The following is a 16,983-nucleotide window of genomic DNA, read 5'->3' as shown; positions in this document are numbered from 1 at the left end:
TAGTATAAATTTCAGATTTTCTATTTCTAACAAGAAAACATTAAATATATTATTGTTTTCTTGAAATCATGTAACGCTTTGTAACGATGAATTTTCTTCTCTTAGCCGTTGTTTCTCTTGAAAGTCGTTGTTTTTTATATTTTTTTGAACATTTATTTCAATAACAAAATGTATGAATACATCAATCAAAGTATTTGCCCTCGGAAGCAATGACTTTTTCCTACTTTTCTGCCAGAAGTTGAATCCTGCGACGAAAAAACAGTCTGTCTTTTGAACCAATTTATTTAGCAATCTAATTTTCAACTTCTCTGTAATTATGGAAATATGTATCTTCTGGAAATCGTGTTGCATGATGATTTATATGTTTGCAAATTGCATTGCGATTTATTTTTATCAAGATATTCAATATTAAAGCGGAAAGGATCACTATTACTTTAATCGTTTATAGGATAGAAAGGAATTAATGTACGATATTTATTAATGAATAAATAGAAAGCTAAAAATACCATTTTTTAAGTGCACTTATCAAATTTGTTGTATAAATCATTTTTCAAGTAGAAGGCTCTTATTGAGTCGTACCACGACCTCGATAAGGAAAGTGGCGGCTCGTAGCGGAGATTTACGAACTAATTTCGGGCAAAATAACGGGTCTAAGGTAAGCTCAATTTGACCCATTATGCCAAAATAACGAGTCTAGAGGCTCGTCTACATTAGCTGTAAGAGTAAGGCTGTAAGGTTGCAAGACACGAAATGAAATATTTTCATTCGCCGACAGCTTACGTTGCAGCCTTACAGCCTTACTCTTACAGCTATTGTAGACGAGCCTTAAAGAAGAATAACCATGTTTTGACCCCTTATATGAGTCAATCAAATAACGGGTCTAAAGTAACTAAATTTAGACCCCTTATTTGCTTTCGGATACAACGGGTCTAAGATGGCCGAGCTGTTTGACCCCTTATTTTCAATTGACAAATAGCTGATCTAAATATAATTCTTTTATTTAGTTTACTCCTTATTTTCTCTCGAGATAAACGCGTCTAGAGAACATTTCACTTGGAGTTAGCTCCTTATTTGCCCGTCAAAAGAACTGGTTTAAAGAATGATTAACTTTTATTTGACTATTCTATGACATAAAGTTAACTCCATATTTGTTGTTTAAAAATAGGGGGTCTAGATTTAGTTACTCCTTTCTTAGATCCGTTATTTTGATCGACACATATATAAGGGGTCTATTCTTAGTTATTCCCTTTTAGATTTATTATTTTGATCGGCATTCAAAAGCCTACTTCAAGTGGAGGGGACAATTATAATTGACCATTCTTTAAACCCGTTAGTTCGTCGAAACTTTTGACTATATAATCAAAGGTCGAAAGCAATTCCACCTGAAGTTAGCCTCTTATTTGAATTTAAATTTAAATTTGAATTTGAATTTAAATTTGAATTTGAATTTGAATTTAAATTTAAATAAGGGGCTAACTTCAAGTGGAGTTGCTTTCGACCTTTGACTATATAGTCAAAAGTTCCGACGGTGACAATTTAAGGGGACCATTATAATTGACTATTCTTTAAACCCGTTAGTTCAACGTGCAGATAAGGTGTTAACTTCGAATGAAGCATTCTCCAAATGCATCTATCTCGAGAGAAAATAAGGAAAAGAAAATAAGTTTATATCGAGAGGAAATAAAGATAAATAAGGGGTCTAAAACAGAGTGGTCATTCCTTAGACCCATTATTTTGTTCGAAATTAGTTCGCAAGTCTCCGCTACGAGCCGCCACTTTCCTTGACGAGGAACCGAGGTACAATTCAACAATTCAACTTCTATTTGATTTAAAAAAAATATACGGAATTTAACAGGCTGTAAATGCTCTAAAAATAACAATATCGAGATGATTCGAAAAGCATTTTGCAACTTGAAGTCTCTACTTTTTAGCCATATTAATATTATAACTTTGCCATCGTGTTTTACTAAATTGCATTAAGTTAAATAAAAAATAGTCTAATTTTGACCTATGTATTTCGATTAATATGTTACATAGAAAATTAATCTAAGTAAAAAATTTGCGACAAATGCGTTTTAAGAAGGGAATTTTTAGCTTTTTAGCATTGATTTGTTGATAGTCATCATACATTTATTATTTTCTTTTTTATAAGCGATGAAGCCTAATAGAACGCTCTTTGCTTCGATGTTTAACAACTTGGTAGAAATAAATCGTACCATAATCTATATACTATGCAAATTAAAATAAAAAATTAGTACTTTTAAGTATTGCAGACAGTATTTGTGTACAAAGTCTTTTCATATAACTTGAAAAATATAACTTGACAAACTTTATAAAAAATATTAATATTTGATGAATTTTTCTATTTATATTTGTATAACATTATAATAATTAAATAATTTTTATGTTCGACGATGCACATCAAAACTAGAGATCTTAAGTTGTAAAATGCTTCTTGAAGCACATCGTTGTCATTATTTATGTGTAAATTATAGTCTGATGAATTTTACATACTTTTCGTAATCGAGGAATACTTTAATATTTGTGTGTATAGAGTGTATAATTTTTTTTATTTATTGTACAAATACACAATACAAATCTTTACAATTGAAAAATAGATTAAATAGAATCTGGAAACTGAAAATATTATAACATGCCATATTTATTAAATTATTTATTTACAATACGGAGATGAGATGGATAGACCCGGCCGAGACAGTATAATTAAACGCTTTATACTCATGTTAAGAATTATCAAAATTATCACATTATTAATACAATAAGACTCGGTTAAAATACTGATATGAGTATACCGACGTTCGTCGCATTGTTTAAAATAAAGTGAGCTATCAGACTGAAATTTCTCTCATAAAAGACTGCCTTAGCTATCAGCGGAAAAATAAATTTCTGGCAACGCTGGACAGATTTTCCTCTAATACAATTTTCACTTTGTGAAAGTTATCGAGATCCTCTTTCGCGTTTCGAGTGTCCTCGAAATCGTATTTGATTTTCAAAGTATATAAATATGTATGAGAATACAAACTCCAAGCTTTCCAATATGATCCAGCGGGGAAAAACAATATACCACAGAGAAGATATATAACAAAGTCAAAGTACAAGAGCGCTCGCGCGAATCGCAGATCTGATCAACCAGATTTTCTCGCGAGCGTTTCTTGAATTCAAGAAATCTGTTTCATACATGTCTCATATACACGTCGGCGATTATCACTTCTGAACAATCTATCAACGAGCGACACCTCCTAACGACCCAATTGACCAATTATTCATGCACAAACATTTTCTTTTGTCCGTATTTTAAATTTTCCACGACACACGAAACGAGTCAACCGTATACCATATAGTAATACCATGGAGTAAATAAAGAGACGTGGGAACGCACGTGAGCAAACGTAAAGCCGGAGGAGAATAAAAATGTGAGCTCGATCGGAAGAACACTAGCGAGAGAAGAACGAGAAGTTCGTTCAAACCCTATTGAAATCCTATTGAAAAACTAAAATAACGCCGTTACGCAACCACTCACATTATGCAACGCCATTAGCGGGTCGTACCGGCGGATTATCGTCGTTCAAGCCGTCGAAATGCAGGCGGCTGATATCCACACGAGTCAGAGTCCGCGTCAGCATTCTCAATGGAAAGAAATCCATCGGCCAGGCCAGCATCGGGCGCCGATCGGCAGAAAGCAAGCAGGTGATAACGCGATCGAACCTTAGCCGGCAGCAATTTTGCTTCAGCCGCGTGTTTAGTCACGCTGCGAAAATCGCGGTCGCCATTGCGGTCGCGCTCGGTCTTTCCCTTTGTCTCTCTTTCCTTGGCCTCACAGTGACCTCACAGGGAGATCCCCCGCTGGCTCATGAGCAGACGTTACTCCCGCTGGCGTGGGTGTCGTGACACCCTCGCGTTACCCTTCCCGGGAAAGGGCGCGGGCAGGTCCTCGCGCGGCGCGGCGCGGCGCGCGCTTCTTCAAACTCGATCGATTTTACCCGCAAGCTCAGCTTTCCTTGGCCGCGGATGACGCCACGGCCGACTATTCATTGGCTGCACAGACTTTGAACTTCCGCCATTGGCCGGCGGGCCGGTATATACACGGTGCTTTCTCATAATTCCTTTCAGTTGTGTTGTTACCCACTCACTGCACACTTGGTAAGTAGCCTGCGGATTTTGCACGTCACATTTGCTCGCAGATTTTCAGCGATTTGAGCGCTTGTTAGCCGACTCAGCCGGATTTGCGAACGTCGTTACGCGCGCGGTCGTTACGCTTCGTCACCTTCCTCGCAGCGTGGAATTATTCTGTCCTTTTTTTTCCTTTATCTTTCGATCATTCCTCATGAGAAGCACGTCGCAATTTGTCGGAACTGGACACGAATGCGTCCAGCTTCGCGAGAGATCTCCGTCGGTTCTCCGTTGTCAGCTCGCATCTCCTCTTCGCTCCTCCTCGTAGCTGACGCGACGCGAGCGAGAGCGCGCGCTTGACAATCGCGCGAGAGAAATATAATTATCGCACAGTCCTTCGACACGTATATTACGCCATTATCGCGTTATTATCCGCCTGTCGTCGCGGCGAGGGCATTCGCGACGAAGCGCCGAGGAATCGATGTCCGCTGACATTTGCCGACTGCAAACAACCGCAGCCTCGCGCGGCTCTTTTCGCGCTGATTCCGTGAGGCACGACACAGCAGGTCGCGACACGTAACTCGAGCCTATTCCTGACACGCCAAGACCTAGTACCTACGACGAACAGTCTCGTCGCCGTATCGTTGAACTGCCCGTGCGGCGAAGAACGCGGAAAATTTCGAAAAGTCTCGCTCACGCGGCGGAAGTACGCAACGCGACGGACGTGAACGCGTGACGAAGCGGGCCGATCGATTTTTCCTACGCTGCGTTCGCTTTCTCGTCGAAACAGCTGCGCCCTATACAGGTGTCAACCTGTATAGGGCGAAACGCGGCTGAGTTCTCTTCGACGTTCGCTTTCCCGGAAAGTCGCGAGCGAGATCTCGACGGACGCTTTTCTCGCGCGCTCCGATCTCGTTGAGACATTATTCTCTCTGGAGATGTTTTTTTTTTTTCTTTATCCAGTTCGCGGTCGTGTGATATGAAGCGAGCAATCGTGAGCAATTTGGTCGATTAGCGTTAATTACGGACGCTGACGGGGGCGGCTGAGCCTCATTTTCCGCGCAGAAACACAAGCGAGACCTCGAGAGACGCCTCTCTCGCCTGCTCCGATCCCACCGGTCTCACTCCTCTTCCCTCAAAGAATATCCTCCCTTCCTTCGATTTTAAACGCAGTAATGATTGTAGATTACATAAATTATACAAATGATATAGATTACACGGTAATGACTATAAACCAGGCAATCGTGAGCGATCCGGCCGGTGGAGGCGCAACGTTAAAAAATCGAGCCGTGGAGCGAACTCTCGGCTTCGCGGAGGAACTTTCCCACGCGAGACCGGCTATCGTTTATCTCGTGTTTACCTATACGTATACGCACGTACACGCGTACGCGTACATCGCGCACGCAAAACGAGCCGGTAGCTTCGCGAAGAATTTCGCGAGGCACAATGCAGCGGACCGAGAACGGCCAAGTCCGCAGCCGGCGAAACGCGCGTATCGCGATGCAACGCGTATGCGCGAAGGGAGATCCGCTCCACATCGATTCGCGAGACAGCCGAGGCATCAGGAGGAAAAGCGTGTCGTCCTGGCTAGCAATTTCGTCCGGCGGCTTCAATCGCGTATGACTCACGTCGACGAGTCGCCGATCGATCAGGGTCCTGCGGCGGGCAACGAGAAAGCTCGAACTTGACACGCTGTGACCTAGAAAGGTGTCAGGATACGTGTCAGGATTCGTGCCTGATTCTCGGGAAGAAACCTCTTCCGGAAAGGGACAGTCACTCGTCCTCAGCGAGTTTTCGTCCCCATTCGATTACAGAAGATTTCCCTCTTCGTAGCCGAGAACCGCTCCCCGGCGATTGCCGATATGTTTATCAGGGATTTGTCGCGTGATTTGTGGCGTGACTGAAATGTAATATAAAAAGGACTCGATATAGATATACGATTGCAATGTAATCTTCCGCAACACTGATAATTGCAACGTTGCGTTGTGTAAACGCAGTCGCGGAAACGAATATTTCGCAACGCCGACCACCCCGGAGCGTTACGAAATCGCGACTCGACTCGATACTTCGCCATTTTCCGCGATTGTTCCGCGCTTTTCTGTGTCCCCGCCCCGCACCGCGGGGACAATCGATACGCGCCTTTCGTCCTTCGCACCGACGACGTGTTCCGCATGCGATGCATGGATGCCGCGGGTACTCCTGCGTTTCGACGGCTGCTCCGACTTTTTCGAAAGGAGGCCATACGCGCGAATACGATTAGCGTGCAATTAACGCTTTGCGGTTCGTTTAACATTCCTCGCAACTTGCATTTCATGCAAATCTGAAATCTCGCGAGCGATCGGCCGCGATTAATAGGAAAGAGGAACAAAAAGGAGTCGCGAGAATCGGCTTCATTGGCGAAAATCGCCGACCCGACGAACGTAGAAACGCTCCTCCCGACTTCTGTGAACACTTTATCGATCGCTTTGAATTAAGCTTATATATAGGCAAGCGATTCTTCGAATAAGTTTCCGCAGCGAATTACGAGCACACACGCGTAAAGTTGTATGAAAACACAACACTGATACTGGCTATAACTTCAACGCATCGCGAATAATTCAACGGTGGACTTTGCACTCTGCTGTTCGTGTGATGTGATATATCGCTATCTCTCGCGTTTGCGTTCACGTAAATATTCCGGATGAGCCAATGAGAAATTGAAAGCGAAGAATTTACTTTACGCGCTTGATAATCTAATATTATACTCATTTCGCACAGAGGAGAAAAGACCGGTCGAATTAACGTGGCAGTGAACGAGAGGAGCGTTTTTTCGTCGAAGGTAACCGAATTTCGGCTTCTTAGCATCGATTTTTCTGGACGGAATAACTCAGCGCGCTTCGACCGATCAGTCAACGACCCGTCGCTTCTTTTTCGATTAAAAAGCGGAAGGAAGATAAAAAGAAATTTTTTCTCCTTTTCCTTTCCTTTTTTTTTTTCTTACTTTCGTTCTTCCCTTTCTTCTTGTTTTCTTTTTTTATCTTTTTTATCTATTCATTGTATGAGAATTTTCTTACTCGTACCACTACTTTCTTATACGTACTATTGTCTCAACTACTATACATCAAAAGTGTCAGACCCGTATATTATTACTAAATAAATAAATTTCTCACATGACTGATATGTGACAAATAATATTCCCGGTTATATATTCACGATTTTAGTAAAAGTAATTCCGAATGCGAATCTGAAACTTCGGTGAAGCAGACAAACTGACACATCGATCGAAAATGTTCGCTAATTGCGGCGGATCGATCGGATGGATTGCGACGACTGAGTTGGAAACGGCGCGTTGTTTGTTAATAATATCGAGCGCGACGCGCCGGCGATTGGCGATGAAGCTTTCCTCTTAGAAAAGAGATGCAAGAGGTTCGAAGTCCTCTGGAATTGATTGGTAAGCGTACATAGCGTTATCGGGCTGTGCGGCTTGACAGCATAATATTGGTTACTTAAAGTCAATAATTGATGCTCTCGCGCGTTTGATAACCAACAGACGCGCCGTTCTTCGCAATAAAACGAACGAACAAAGTCTAGCGTCCGCTGCAGCCGTCGCGTCCTCTGAACTGGTTCTTTGAACTGCGCGTTATGCCGACGCTTATTTAGCAGCTCATTCATATTCACAACTAATGTATATGCACATACACACGCAACCAAAAGCACACTTCGTAACTCGAGCGTAAGCGCGATTATGTAGCTTCCGCTGCCGCTGAAGCGATCGTATGATGATCAAATTATTTGGAAAACACTTTTATCTATTGCGCAACGGACAGTCTCCGAGTGTCATCTAGATCTGAATTCAAACATTTATATTTAGCGTCAGCTCGAAACTACAATACAATTCGAAATCACTGTGAGTTACGGAAATCACGAACGCTGCTAATTAGAAGCCGCGAATACGCATTTGTAAATTTGCAACGTCGAACGCACCAACAAGCTAAATACCAAGTGACAACCAAGTCATTAAACGTAATTACTCGCATTAGCAAAATCGCCTGTACGGCCAATGGCCAAGAGCATCGAGACGAGAGCAATCGAGGGGAGTCCCGATTTGCGCCTCCATTCCGCTCTATTTTCCGCTCAGTTCAATCATCGTCATCGCCATTTCCGTATTTTCGTGCGGTCGACGTAAATCATTTTACGATCGCGAATTCGCGACCTCCTGGTCCCTTCTCCTTCCCTCCTCTCCTGGCAGCTCCCCAAGCTGTTCACCCTTTCATCCCACACGCGCTCGCTCTATTTTGAGCCACCGACCGAAGCCGCAGTGGCCGAAAAGTCTCTCCGCGCGCGGAAACGGGAATACGGCCGATGCGACGACGGCCTCCTCGCAGCTTTCGCGTTTCGATCGGTGCGTGGGGGCGAGAAAGAGGGAATAGAAAAAGAAAAGAGGAGTGATATCAGAGCGCGATCGCTGGGAGGCGCGTCGCGATAACGCGTTAACGACGCGGCTCGCGATCGACCGTTGGACGGGCCATCGGATGGTCGATTAACCGAGTTACGTCACATCGCGATTGATTTCAATCGGTCAATCAATAGGTCTTATCCAGATCCGAAGATGATCGAGCGCGTATCGGTCGATAGACGCGACCTATGACCCGCGCGCGTCGCTTCTCGAGCTTCTCGATTGACGAAAGGAATGACAGAGAAAAATAACCGAGCACGTCGTTGATCGTTTTGCGGCTTGATACGCGCTAATATCGAGCCTGTCACCTTCGGCATCGCCGACGCTACTGCGCAGCTGTATATTTTCGCCGACACTTATCAGTCGGCCGATTTTGTACAAGCGTCGCCGCGAATTCGACTCGTCTCCGTGTTGAGCATGACGGACCGCAGTCGGTGGTAGCGGTAGTGGTGTGTGGTGTGTCACGCGATCTATAAAACTGCACAGCGTCCTTCGCGTGATTGTCTGTTCGCAGGAGAATAGTATGTATAAAGAAGTCGACCGGCAGGAAATCAAGCACGAGTGTTCGCGATCGGGAGGACTCCACGCTTATCCCGATCACTTCAGGGAACCTGAGGAGAAGCTCTAAAGCCACGTCGAATTCATGACCATCTGAAGGTTCCTGTCCTCTGGTAGGACTTTGTATATAGTGTACATACATTGCTTCTCTAACAAACGGAGTTGCCCCGCCCGGCGAGGGGGGAAAGATAATCAAGGAAGAGAGAGAGAGAGAGAAGGAGCGAAGAGAAAGGGAAACAGAAAAGAAAAAAATTCGTCGAAGAAACACTCTTGCACTCTATCTTTTCACGAGGCCGTCACACCCTCAACAGCACGCGTTCGTAGCAGTAATCGAGGAGAGGAAGGAGACGAGAAATAGATATCAGATAATCAGAAATAAGAAAACGGGGATCATGAAGCAAGGCGCGCAGGAAGACTTCTCTCTTGGCTGGAAGCTGCTCACCGCGGGCTCCGCGGCCTGCATCGCCGACCTGGCGACGTTTCCGTTGGACACCGCCAAAGTCAGAATGCAAGTGAGTACAATACGACTGGCAATTGTCCGCACTCGACTGATATCCCGGCCGTGACCTCGTCCATTATTCATTGTCTGTCGCGAGTCGCGCGAATCGATATCTCACGATCTCGCGATGTGTGCCCTTGAAGATCGCGGGCGAGGGTCAAGCCCTGATGTTGGCGTCGGCCGAGGGTTCGGTCCTTGCGATGAGAGCGAGCCAGCCGGGATTGTTGCAGACCATCGTCAACATCGTTCGACTCGAGGGAGCGAGGTACGTGATTTATCGCCCTACTAGTGACTAGTAAGAGCCGATGGTAGGTAAAAGGAAGCAAAGACTTTCCAAGCTTTTCACATTCGATCTCCGTCGGTGTATTGGGGTTGTACAATATTGCGAAACGAATCTATATGGGTGTGCAGGGCCTTCCCTTGCCCGCACCCGAACGGTCATTCGATTTCAAGCTCGAGTCGAAGCGCTCGCGAGAGTTGCTGTGTTTTTGCTCGTGTAGTACTTGCCGATCAAACGGTTCCATGTTCGCTCGAGTATCAATCTCTCTGAAATGATATTGTGATACTTCGCAATACACGGTCTGCTGTTGTCAATCAGCCGCCATCTCGTCGCGGCATGTGCCAGGTCGAGCTGATCGATCCTCTTGTCGCGCGCTCTCTCTCTCTTTCTCTCTCTCTCTCTCTCTCTCTCTCTCTCTCTCTCTCTCTCTTTCTCTCTCTCTCTCTCTCTCTCTCGTCGACTCGATAGAGATACGGTGAAGTCTTCGCGAAACATTTTCCGAACAATTTCGGGATAATCTCGCGAGAAGACAACGCGGCTTTTAATTCTCTCAAGTTTCTCGGCCAGGAAGATCGGGGAAGAAGGAAATCGCGAATGCAGATTACGCGCGTCTGAAATGTCATTCGCTCGGTATTCCTTTTCGAGGGAACGTGGGATGTTTAATCTTCTAGCGATAAGAAGAAGCGAGAAGAGAAGGGAATAGGAAAACGCGAATGTAAATTGCATACATCGGAAAATGTCAAATGTCGTTCGCTCTCGGTAATTCCTTTTCTCGATATTCCCCGCACGATCTGCCTGCGACGTGACACTCGCTTGTAACAGATGTTTACAGCCCGCGCGCCGCTTCTTTAAGCAGCATGACGTAAATCGATTTGTTTTTCAAGTACGTCCTCAGTGACACTTTGCCGGCGCGCGAAGGCAGGAAGAATCGATGAAAACGATCGCGGCTGACGCGTTTCACGCGGTTCTCGCTACGTCGGTAACGCGCTAACAGCTCGACATCTGGCACATGCACAGAACGACGACGCTTTTCGCTCTTTCCGCGGCAAGTTTTCCCAACGTTCTGTCTCGCCGGGCGAATGTGATCTTTCTTTTGGCCTTGCTTCTCGATCGAGTGCCATAGACGAGGACGAGGAGACCCGCCCATGTAAAATAATTTACTATGCATGAGACGCGATAAGAAAATGCGACTGGCTTCCAAGGATTCGGTTACATATCGCATCTCGGCGAAGGTCGAGCGATACAGCGAGACGGACGCAAAGAACCTTGTCGATGGCACTCCAGTCGATACTTGGGACATTCTTCTTTTTATTATTATTGTTATTATTATTATTATTATTATTATTACTATTTAATTTCTCTTTCGCACGCGAGTTGTCTTTCGTCGCCACCGTTTCGACGAGGAGAGTTGGCTCAACTTCTCTCGCTCTCGCGTGTGAGTTGTTTGTGAAATTCCGGCAAGAATACTCCGCTTGATACATAGAAAGACATGTAACACTTTTTATGCAAATCTGCCTTCTAAGATACGTAAGATAAATTCACGGATACTTTTTTGTCCACACGTCCGTCCGACGGAATCGATCGTAAAATCGCGGAAGACAACTCGCGCTTATCCCTCTCTCGTTTCCCCTCCGTAATGTATGATTTGCTAAGTTCTCACGGTTCTTTCTTTTATTTCGTTCATCTGGCCTGGCGGCGGCTTTACTCATTTTCTGACCACCGGGCCCGCTGCCTTCTCTTCTTTTGATTGAGTTTCCGAGCGCGACGCGATTCAATCAACGCAGCAAAATCACGGTCGGCTGACGATGTGACGCACGCTCTCTCCCAGTCATTTCTCGGCTCTCGGGCCGCTTCTCTTTTCTCTCGTGCGCGCCTCCGAATCTGAAATTCTTTATTTCACTAACACTAAATGATAATTGACTTTTGCTATACAATATCCGATGTGTCCAGGGAGACTATAGCGCGTTGAGTAGTGAAAAGAAATGAAATGAAATGAAATAGAGAACGAAACGCGGGGGAAATTGTGCGGATGACGAAGTAAAAGCGGGAAAAAACGGGGGAGCAACCAAGAAAGATATGTTACGCAATATTTAAATAAAAGGGGGACGATCTGTAATGGAAAAAAAAAAATAAATAAATAAATAGAAAGAAAAGAAATACAATGAGAGACAGAGAGCAAAAGAGGCAGAGGGAAAAGGAAAGAAAGAGAAAGAGCGAGATAGATAGAAAGGAAGAGAGGAAGAGAAAGAGAGAGAGAGAGAGAGAAAAAGAGAGGAAGAGTGAGAGTGAGAGAGAGAGAGAGAGAGAGGAAGAGAGAGAGAAAGAGAGAGAGAGAGAGAGAGGAGAGAGAAATGTGTAACAAAACATATGCCCTGGGGATGCATCTGAGGGTAAATTGTGAGGGCGGTGAGCTTGAGCGAGGGTGGTTACAGGAGCCTGTACGGAGGTCTGTCCGCGGGACTCCAGAGACAGATGTGTTTCGCCAGCATACGGTTGGGCCTCTACGACAGCGTCAAGTCACTCTACGCCGGAATCATCGACGGTACATCCAACAAACTCCTAACTTTTTGATAATATACCTCTTGCGATGTGAGCAGCCGTGCGATGCGACTCCGCCTCTTTACCACGCGCAAATACACGCATACACACACACACACACATAGTAGACAAATATTGCATCACATTAACGACACATGAACACCGCCACGCACATAGATATGCAACACACCAATGTCGGGTGAGTGGAAAAAAATGATGCGAACGACGGCAAAAATTTTATTCAATTTCTGGCAATTAGAAATATTGCGATGAGAAACGCGGAGAAAGTTTGAAAGTTTTCCTGGTATACTTTTGTCAAAAGTATCTCGACCGCTGAGAGGAGCAAAGGTTCTAAACAGTAAATTTCATAATCATCCATCTGAGAAGCTTATCTGAGTTGCGTAATATCGATAATTGATACTGCAGCACGATTAACGTCGCGAAGATTCTCAACGAGCGATTTAACGCGGATTTTAGCACGACGAAGTGTGTTGAGCCTCTTATGAGCCCGTTTGAATGTCACCTGATATTGACACAGGTATATACATGCTATACACATACACACACACACACACACAAGCACCTACCCACAAGTACACGAACGGCGGATTATCATATCGGTCGCTCACTTTGCCACGGCGAAAACTCTCGCAAGCTCCACTCGCGCGGACTGGACCGCCCCGGCTGGGATGCTCGAAACGTGTGTTCTTCGTCCACGTTCTCATCCTTCGCGTGGTTTTCGCGGCCGAGAGAAATAGAATGGGAAATAGGAGGAAAGATAAGTTAACAGTAAGAGAATGGGTATGGGGGAGCGAAAAGATTAGTGTACGGCGAAGAGATTACCACTTCTGATGCGGGGACCCGAACGTCTTTTGTAACTCTTAGCCGCTGCACATTGGACAATCGTGAGACTAATTACATATTAATTACGCATACTTTACTACACTCACGTTTGGCGAAAAGTTGCGATTCGTCACTCCCGCGAGATTTCATGTTGTCATGCGCCACTTTCGCTCGCGAGCGAACTCGCATAATAAAGGCATTTCTGAATTTTGCATTTGTTAATTAGAGACGACGATTCGAAGCTCGTTTCTCTCGCGTGTGACCAATCGCTGAGACTTTTCCCGAATTTTACTCGATCGTACGTACTTTTAGATTCTCTCGTGATACAAACGCTTTCTCTCGGTGCCGATCGTAGTGTCTCGCGTGCGAAGCAATCAATTGGTCGGTGAATTCTTCTGTGCTTTTTTCTTCTTCTCGTGTATCGCGTCCATATGTGTATGCTCCGATAAATCGCACAAATTCTTCTGTCGCGTGTGAGCAGAGCGATTGCTACCGACAGTTAATCTCGCATGCCAAATTTCTCGTAACTCGCGTTAATCGCGGATAACGATCCATCGCGATGTGAATCGGCCTCGCGTACAACTCGGGCATACACAGACGACTGTCGGAGAGAGATAGCTCGCCCGAAAGAAGGAAGGAAAATAAAAGGATAAGCCTAATGTTGTGCGCCGATTTGGAATCCGGGATGAAACAAAATGTCGATATATACGATTCTAATCTCCACGCGAAGCTTCCTCCACTCGCTTGCCGATCCGGTCTCGTCGGACGAGAGTTGTCGCTCTGCCGTCGCGATTTTGCACTCGCGTTTCGCGTCTCCCGCGTCCGATAAAAATGTTCGCCGCTCGCGAGGTAACGCCAAAGCGAGGAGACAAACCGGTCGAGAAGAACGTCCGTTAACGTACACGATCGCGAATGCTCGGAGATAATTCTGCTAGGAGCGACGTTGACTGTAATTGGAGAACATCTAATGAGCCAATGAAAAAAAGAAAAAAGTGATCGACGCGCAACCCGCGTCCGTCCGTTCTACTTACTACCGCCCGCATCTTAATTTTTAATATATCTTATCCCACCGACCCGCCACGACGGCCCGCCCGGTCTTCACCGTTCACTTTTATTTCAACAGGTAATAGTAGGAGCGGCACGTTGAACATCGGCGTGCGCGTCGCCGCGGGGATCACGACGGGCGCTTTGGCGGTGCTCATTGCTCAGCCGACCGACGTCGTCAAGATCCGCTTGCAAGCTGGAAATAATGGGCGACCGTCGATGAGGTATAGCTCCACTCTGCAGGCGTACAAGAATATCGCCCACGTGGAGGGCGCGCGAGGCCTTTGGAAAGGTGAGGGCGGAAGATTTTCGTCTCGCGACTCTCCCGCGGGAACTCGTCTAGTCGTCGATCGCGGCACGATTGTGTCAAGCCAAGTCTCGAGTCATTTCTTTTATTTACATATTTCTATATCTTAAGAAATGTATTATATTTCTGTATCTCTTATATTATCTGTATCTATATTTTATTCTATATCGATATTTTATATTTATATCTGATTCTATATCTATATTCGATATTTTATCTATATCTTTCTATATCTTATTCTATATCTGTTTGATCTATCTTATGTTTCTGTATCTTAAGAAATGTGCCTTTCAGATATCCTCGCGATAACATTTTTTTGACGTTTTTCCATTTTTCTCGTCGGCTTCCTATATCTTTTACATAAATCGCGAGTCGAGACTGAAGGCTTCATTAAATCCGGTCGCAATTGTTCGCCCTTGCAGGAACCCTGCCGAACATCTCGCGGAACGCGATAGTGAACGTGGCGGAGATAGTCTGTTACGACATCATTAAGGACCTGATCCTGGCAAGTGGCTATCTCCGCGATGGGATCCCGTGTCACTTCACGGCCGCGACGGCCGCCGGACTCTGCACCACCCTGGCGGCGAGTCCTGTGGACGTGATAAAGACGCGTTACATGAACAGCGCAGCCGGCGAATACAAGGGCGCGATAGACTGCGCCGTCAAGACCTTCGTCCAGGAAGGGCCGTCCGCGTTCTACAAGGGCTTCGTGCCGAGCTTCACGCGCCTGGTGTCTTGGAACATCGTGCTCTGGATCACCTACGAGCAGATGAAGTTGCAGGTGAAGAAGCTGCACGGCATAGAATGAGGAGGTCCTCGCGACTGCCGGCTGAGGGGGAGAGAAAGAGAAAAATCGGCGCTAAACATCGGTGTAATCCATCGTAACCTTTGCGTTATCTTGTCAAAATTCGCATTCCCGTAGAAGAATGTCGTATACTTAGGATAAGACGCGCGAGTCCAACGGGTAGACGAATAGAAGGTATTCCGCAGGGCTGGAAGAGAGAGGTAGAGAGTATCGCGTGTTCGACGATAAGATACGACACCGTGGTCGACGATGACGACGAATATCCTCGTATTACTGCTTCTTTTTCTTCTTCTTCTTCTTCTTCTCCTCCTTCTCCTCCTCCTCCTCCTTCTTCTTCTTGTTCTCGTTCCTTCCTTTCGCTTCGTGTTAATGTGAACGTAGCGCGAATATCCGTGCTTATCGCCGGCTGTTACTCGACGCGACGCGACGCTTGCCGCTCGTTAATCGACGAGGAATTATTTGCACTTTGGAAAATACCGTCTGTAGCGAGAGACAGGACGACGCTCGATTTCTTTCGACACTTTCATTCGAATGTACGCGTAGAAAAAACGGAGATACACGCGTCGACACGCGCGGCACATGCACACGCAGACGGACACACACACACACACACACACACACAAGCGTATGCGCGAAGAAATACGTAGAAAAAAGAAAAAGAAAAGAACATGGTAGGTGAGATTCCTCGGCATATTCGTATAGGAAGTTTCAGTTGTACGTCGGCTCTCTACGCTCGTAAGGCACAACAGTAAGCTAACTCTTCGCGGGGAGGTGGATTACGCGACGATCGCATGCTTGGCCATCGTGAAACACGCGCGAAACAGACAATAACATTTTAACGGTTCATTTCGAGCCGTGTTCGCTTGGGCTCTACGTAGACGACGATTTTTTTCGGTTTTCTCGACGATATTCTTTCCTCCTTTCCTTTCCGCGATCGCTCCGACTCGATAGATCTGCAAATTTGTAGCGCGCAATTTGTACTTGCATGTACAAAAGTAATCTCGATTCGGTCAATTAATATTCTATTGATATATTGTATATCAGGGCACAATTTTCTTCGTAGCTTGATCTCGACGGATTTTTTCGACATTGCCATATTGCCATCGAATAATTTTAGTTCGCAGGCAGCTCGCGTTGTTAAGTGAAGACGACCATCACGTTATCACGTGTTGTACCAGATGTATCCGCTATTTTATACGTGATGAAATACAGTCATTGCCAAAATTAGGACGACCACGCGAATACACAAATTGTTTTGAGAGAGAGAGAGAGAGAGAGAGAGAGAGAGAGATATATATATATATATATATATATATATATATAGATATATCCGCGCAATATATCATATATGCGTATCGCCGAATTTCGATAACGATAACTCCTTGTTTCCAAAGTGACACGACTGTAGTGTAGCACACAAATATCACGCGGTTGACTTTGACGCTCTTGACTGACGAGTCGTTTTCATCAGATTTTCCTACTGAAAGTTTGCTTTCGAGGAATATAAAGGACAGTGGATCCGTTATAAAGCAGTATCTGAGAG

General features: G+C 45.3%; 1 protein-coding gene across 1 annotated transcript; it reads left to right on the top strand.

The window, feature by feature from the left end:
• The first annotated feature begins 3,993 nt into the window (after nt 1-3,993).
• Nucleotides 3,994-16,667, top strand: LOC105190159 (mitochondrial uncoupling protein 2). The gene is made up of 6 exons (XM_011152720.3): nt 3,994-4,161; nt 9,081-9,636; nt 9,767-9,888; nt 12,336-12,445; nt 14,408-14,620; nt 15,058-16,667. The coding sequence occupies exons 2-6, from the start codon at nt 9,517-9,519 to the stop codon at nt 15,441-15,443; spliced, it is 951 nt and encodes a 316-aa protein (XP_011151022.1). The 5' UTR covers nt 3,994-4,161; nt 9,081-9,516; the 3' UTR covers nt 15,444-16,667.
• The last annotated feature ends 316 nt before the right edge of the window (nt 16,668-16,983 follow it).

The sequence above is a fragment of the Harpegnathos saltator genome, unplaced genomic scaffold (genome assembly GCF_003227715.2).
Source record: "Harpegnathos saltator strain DR-91 unplaced genomic scaffold, Hsal_v8.6 scaffold10, whole genome shotgun sequence".
Taxonomy (NCBI): Eukaryota; Metazoa; Arthropoda; class Insecta; order Hymenoptera; family Formicidae; genus Harpegnathos; species Harpegnathos saltator.
This window is presented reverse-complemented; position numbering and strand designations above follow the sequence as displayed.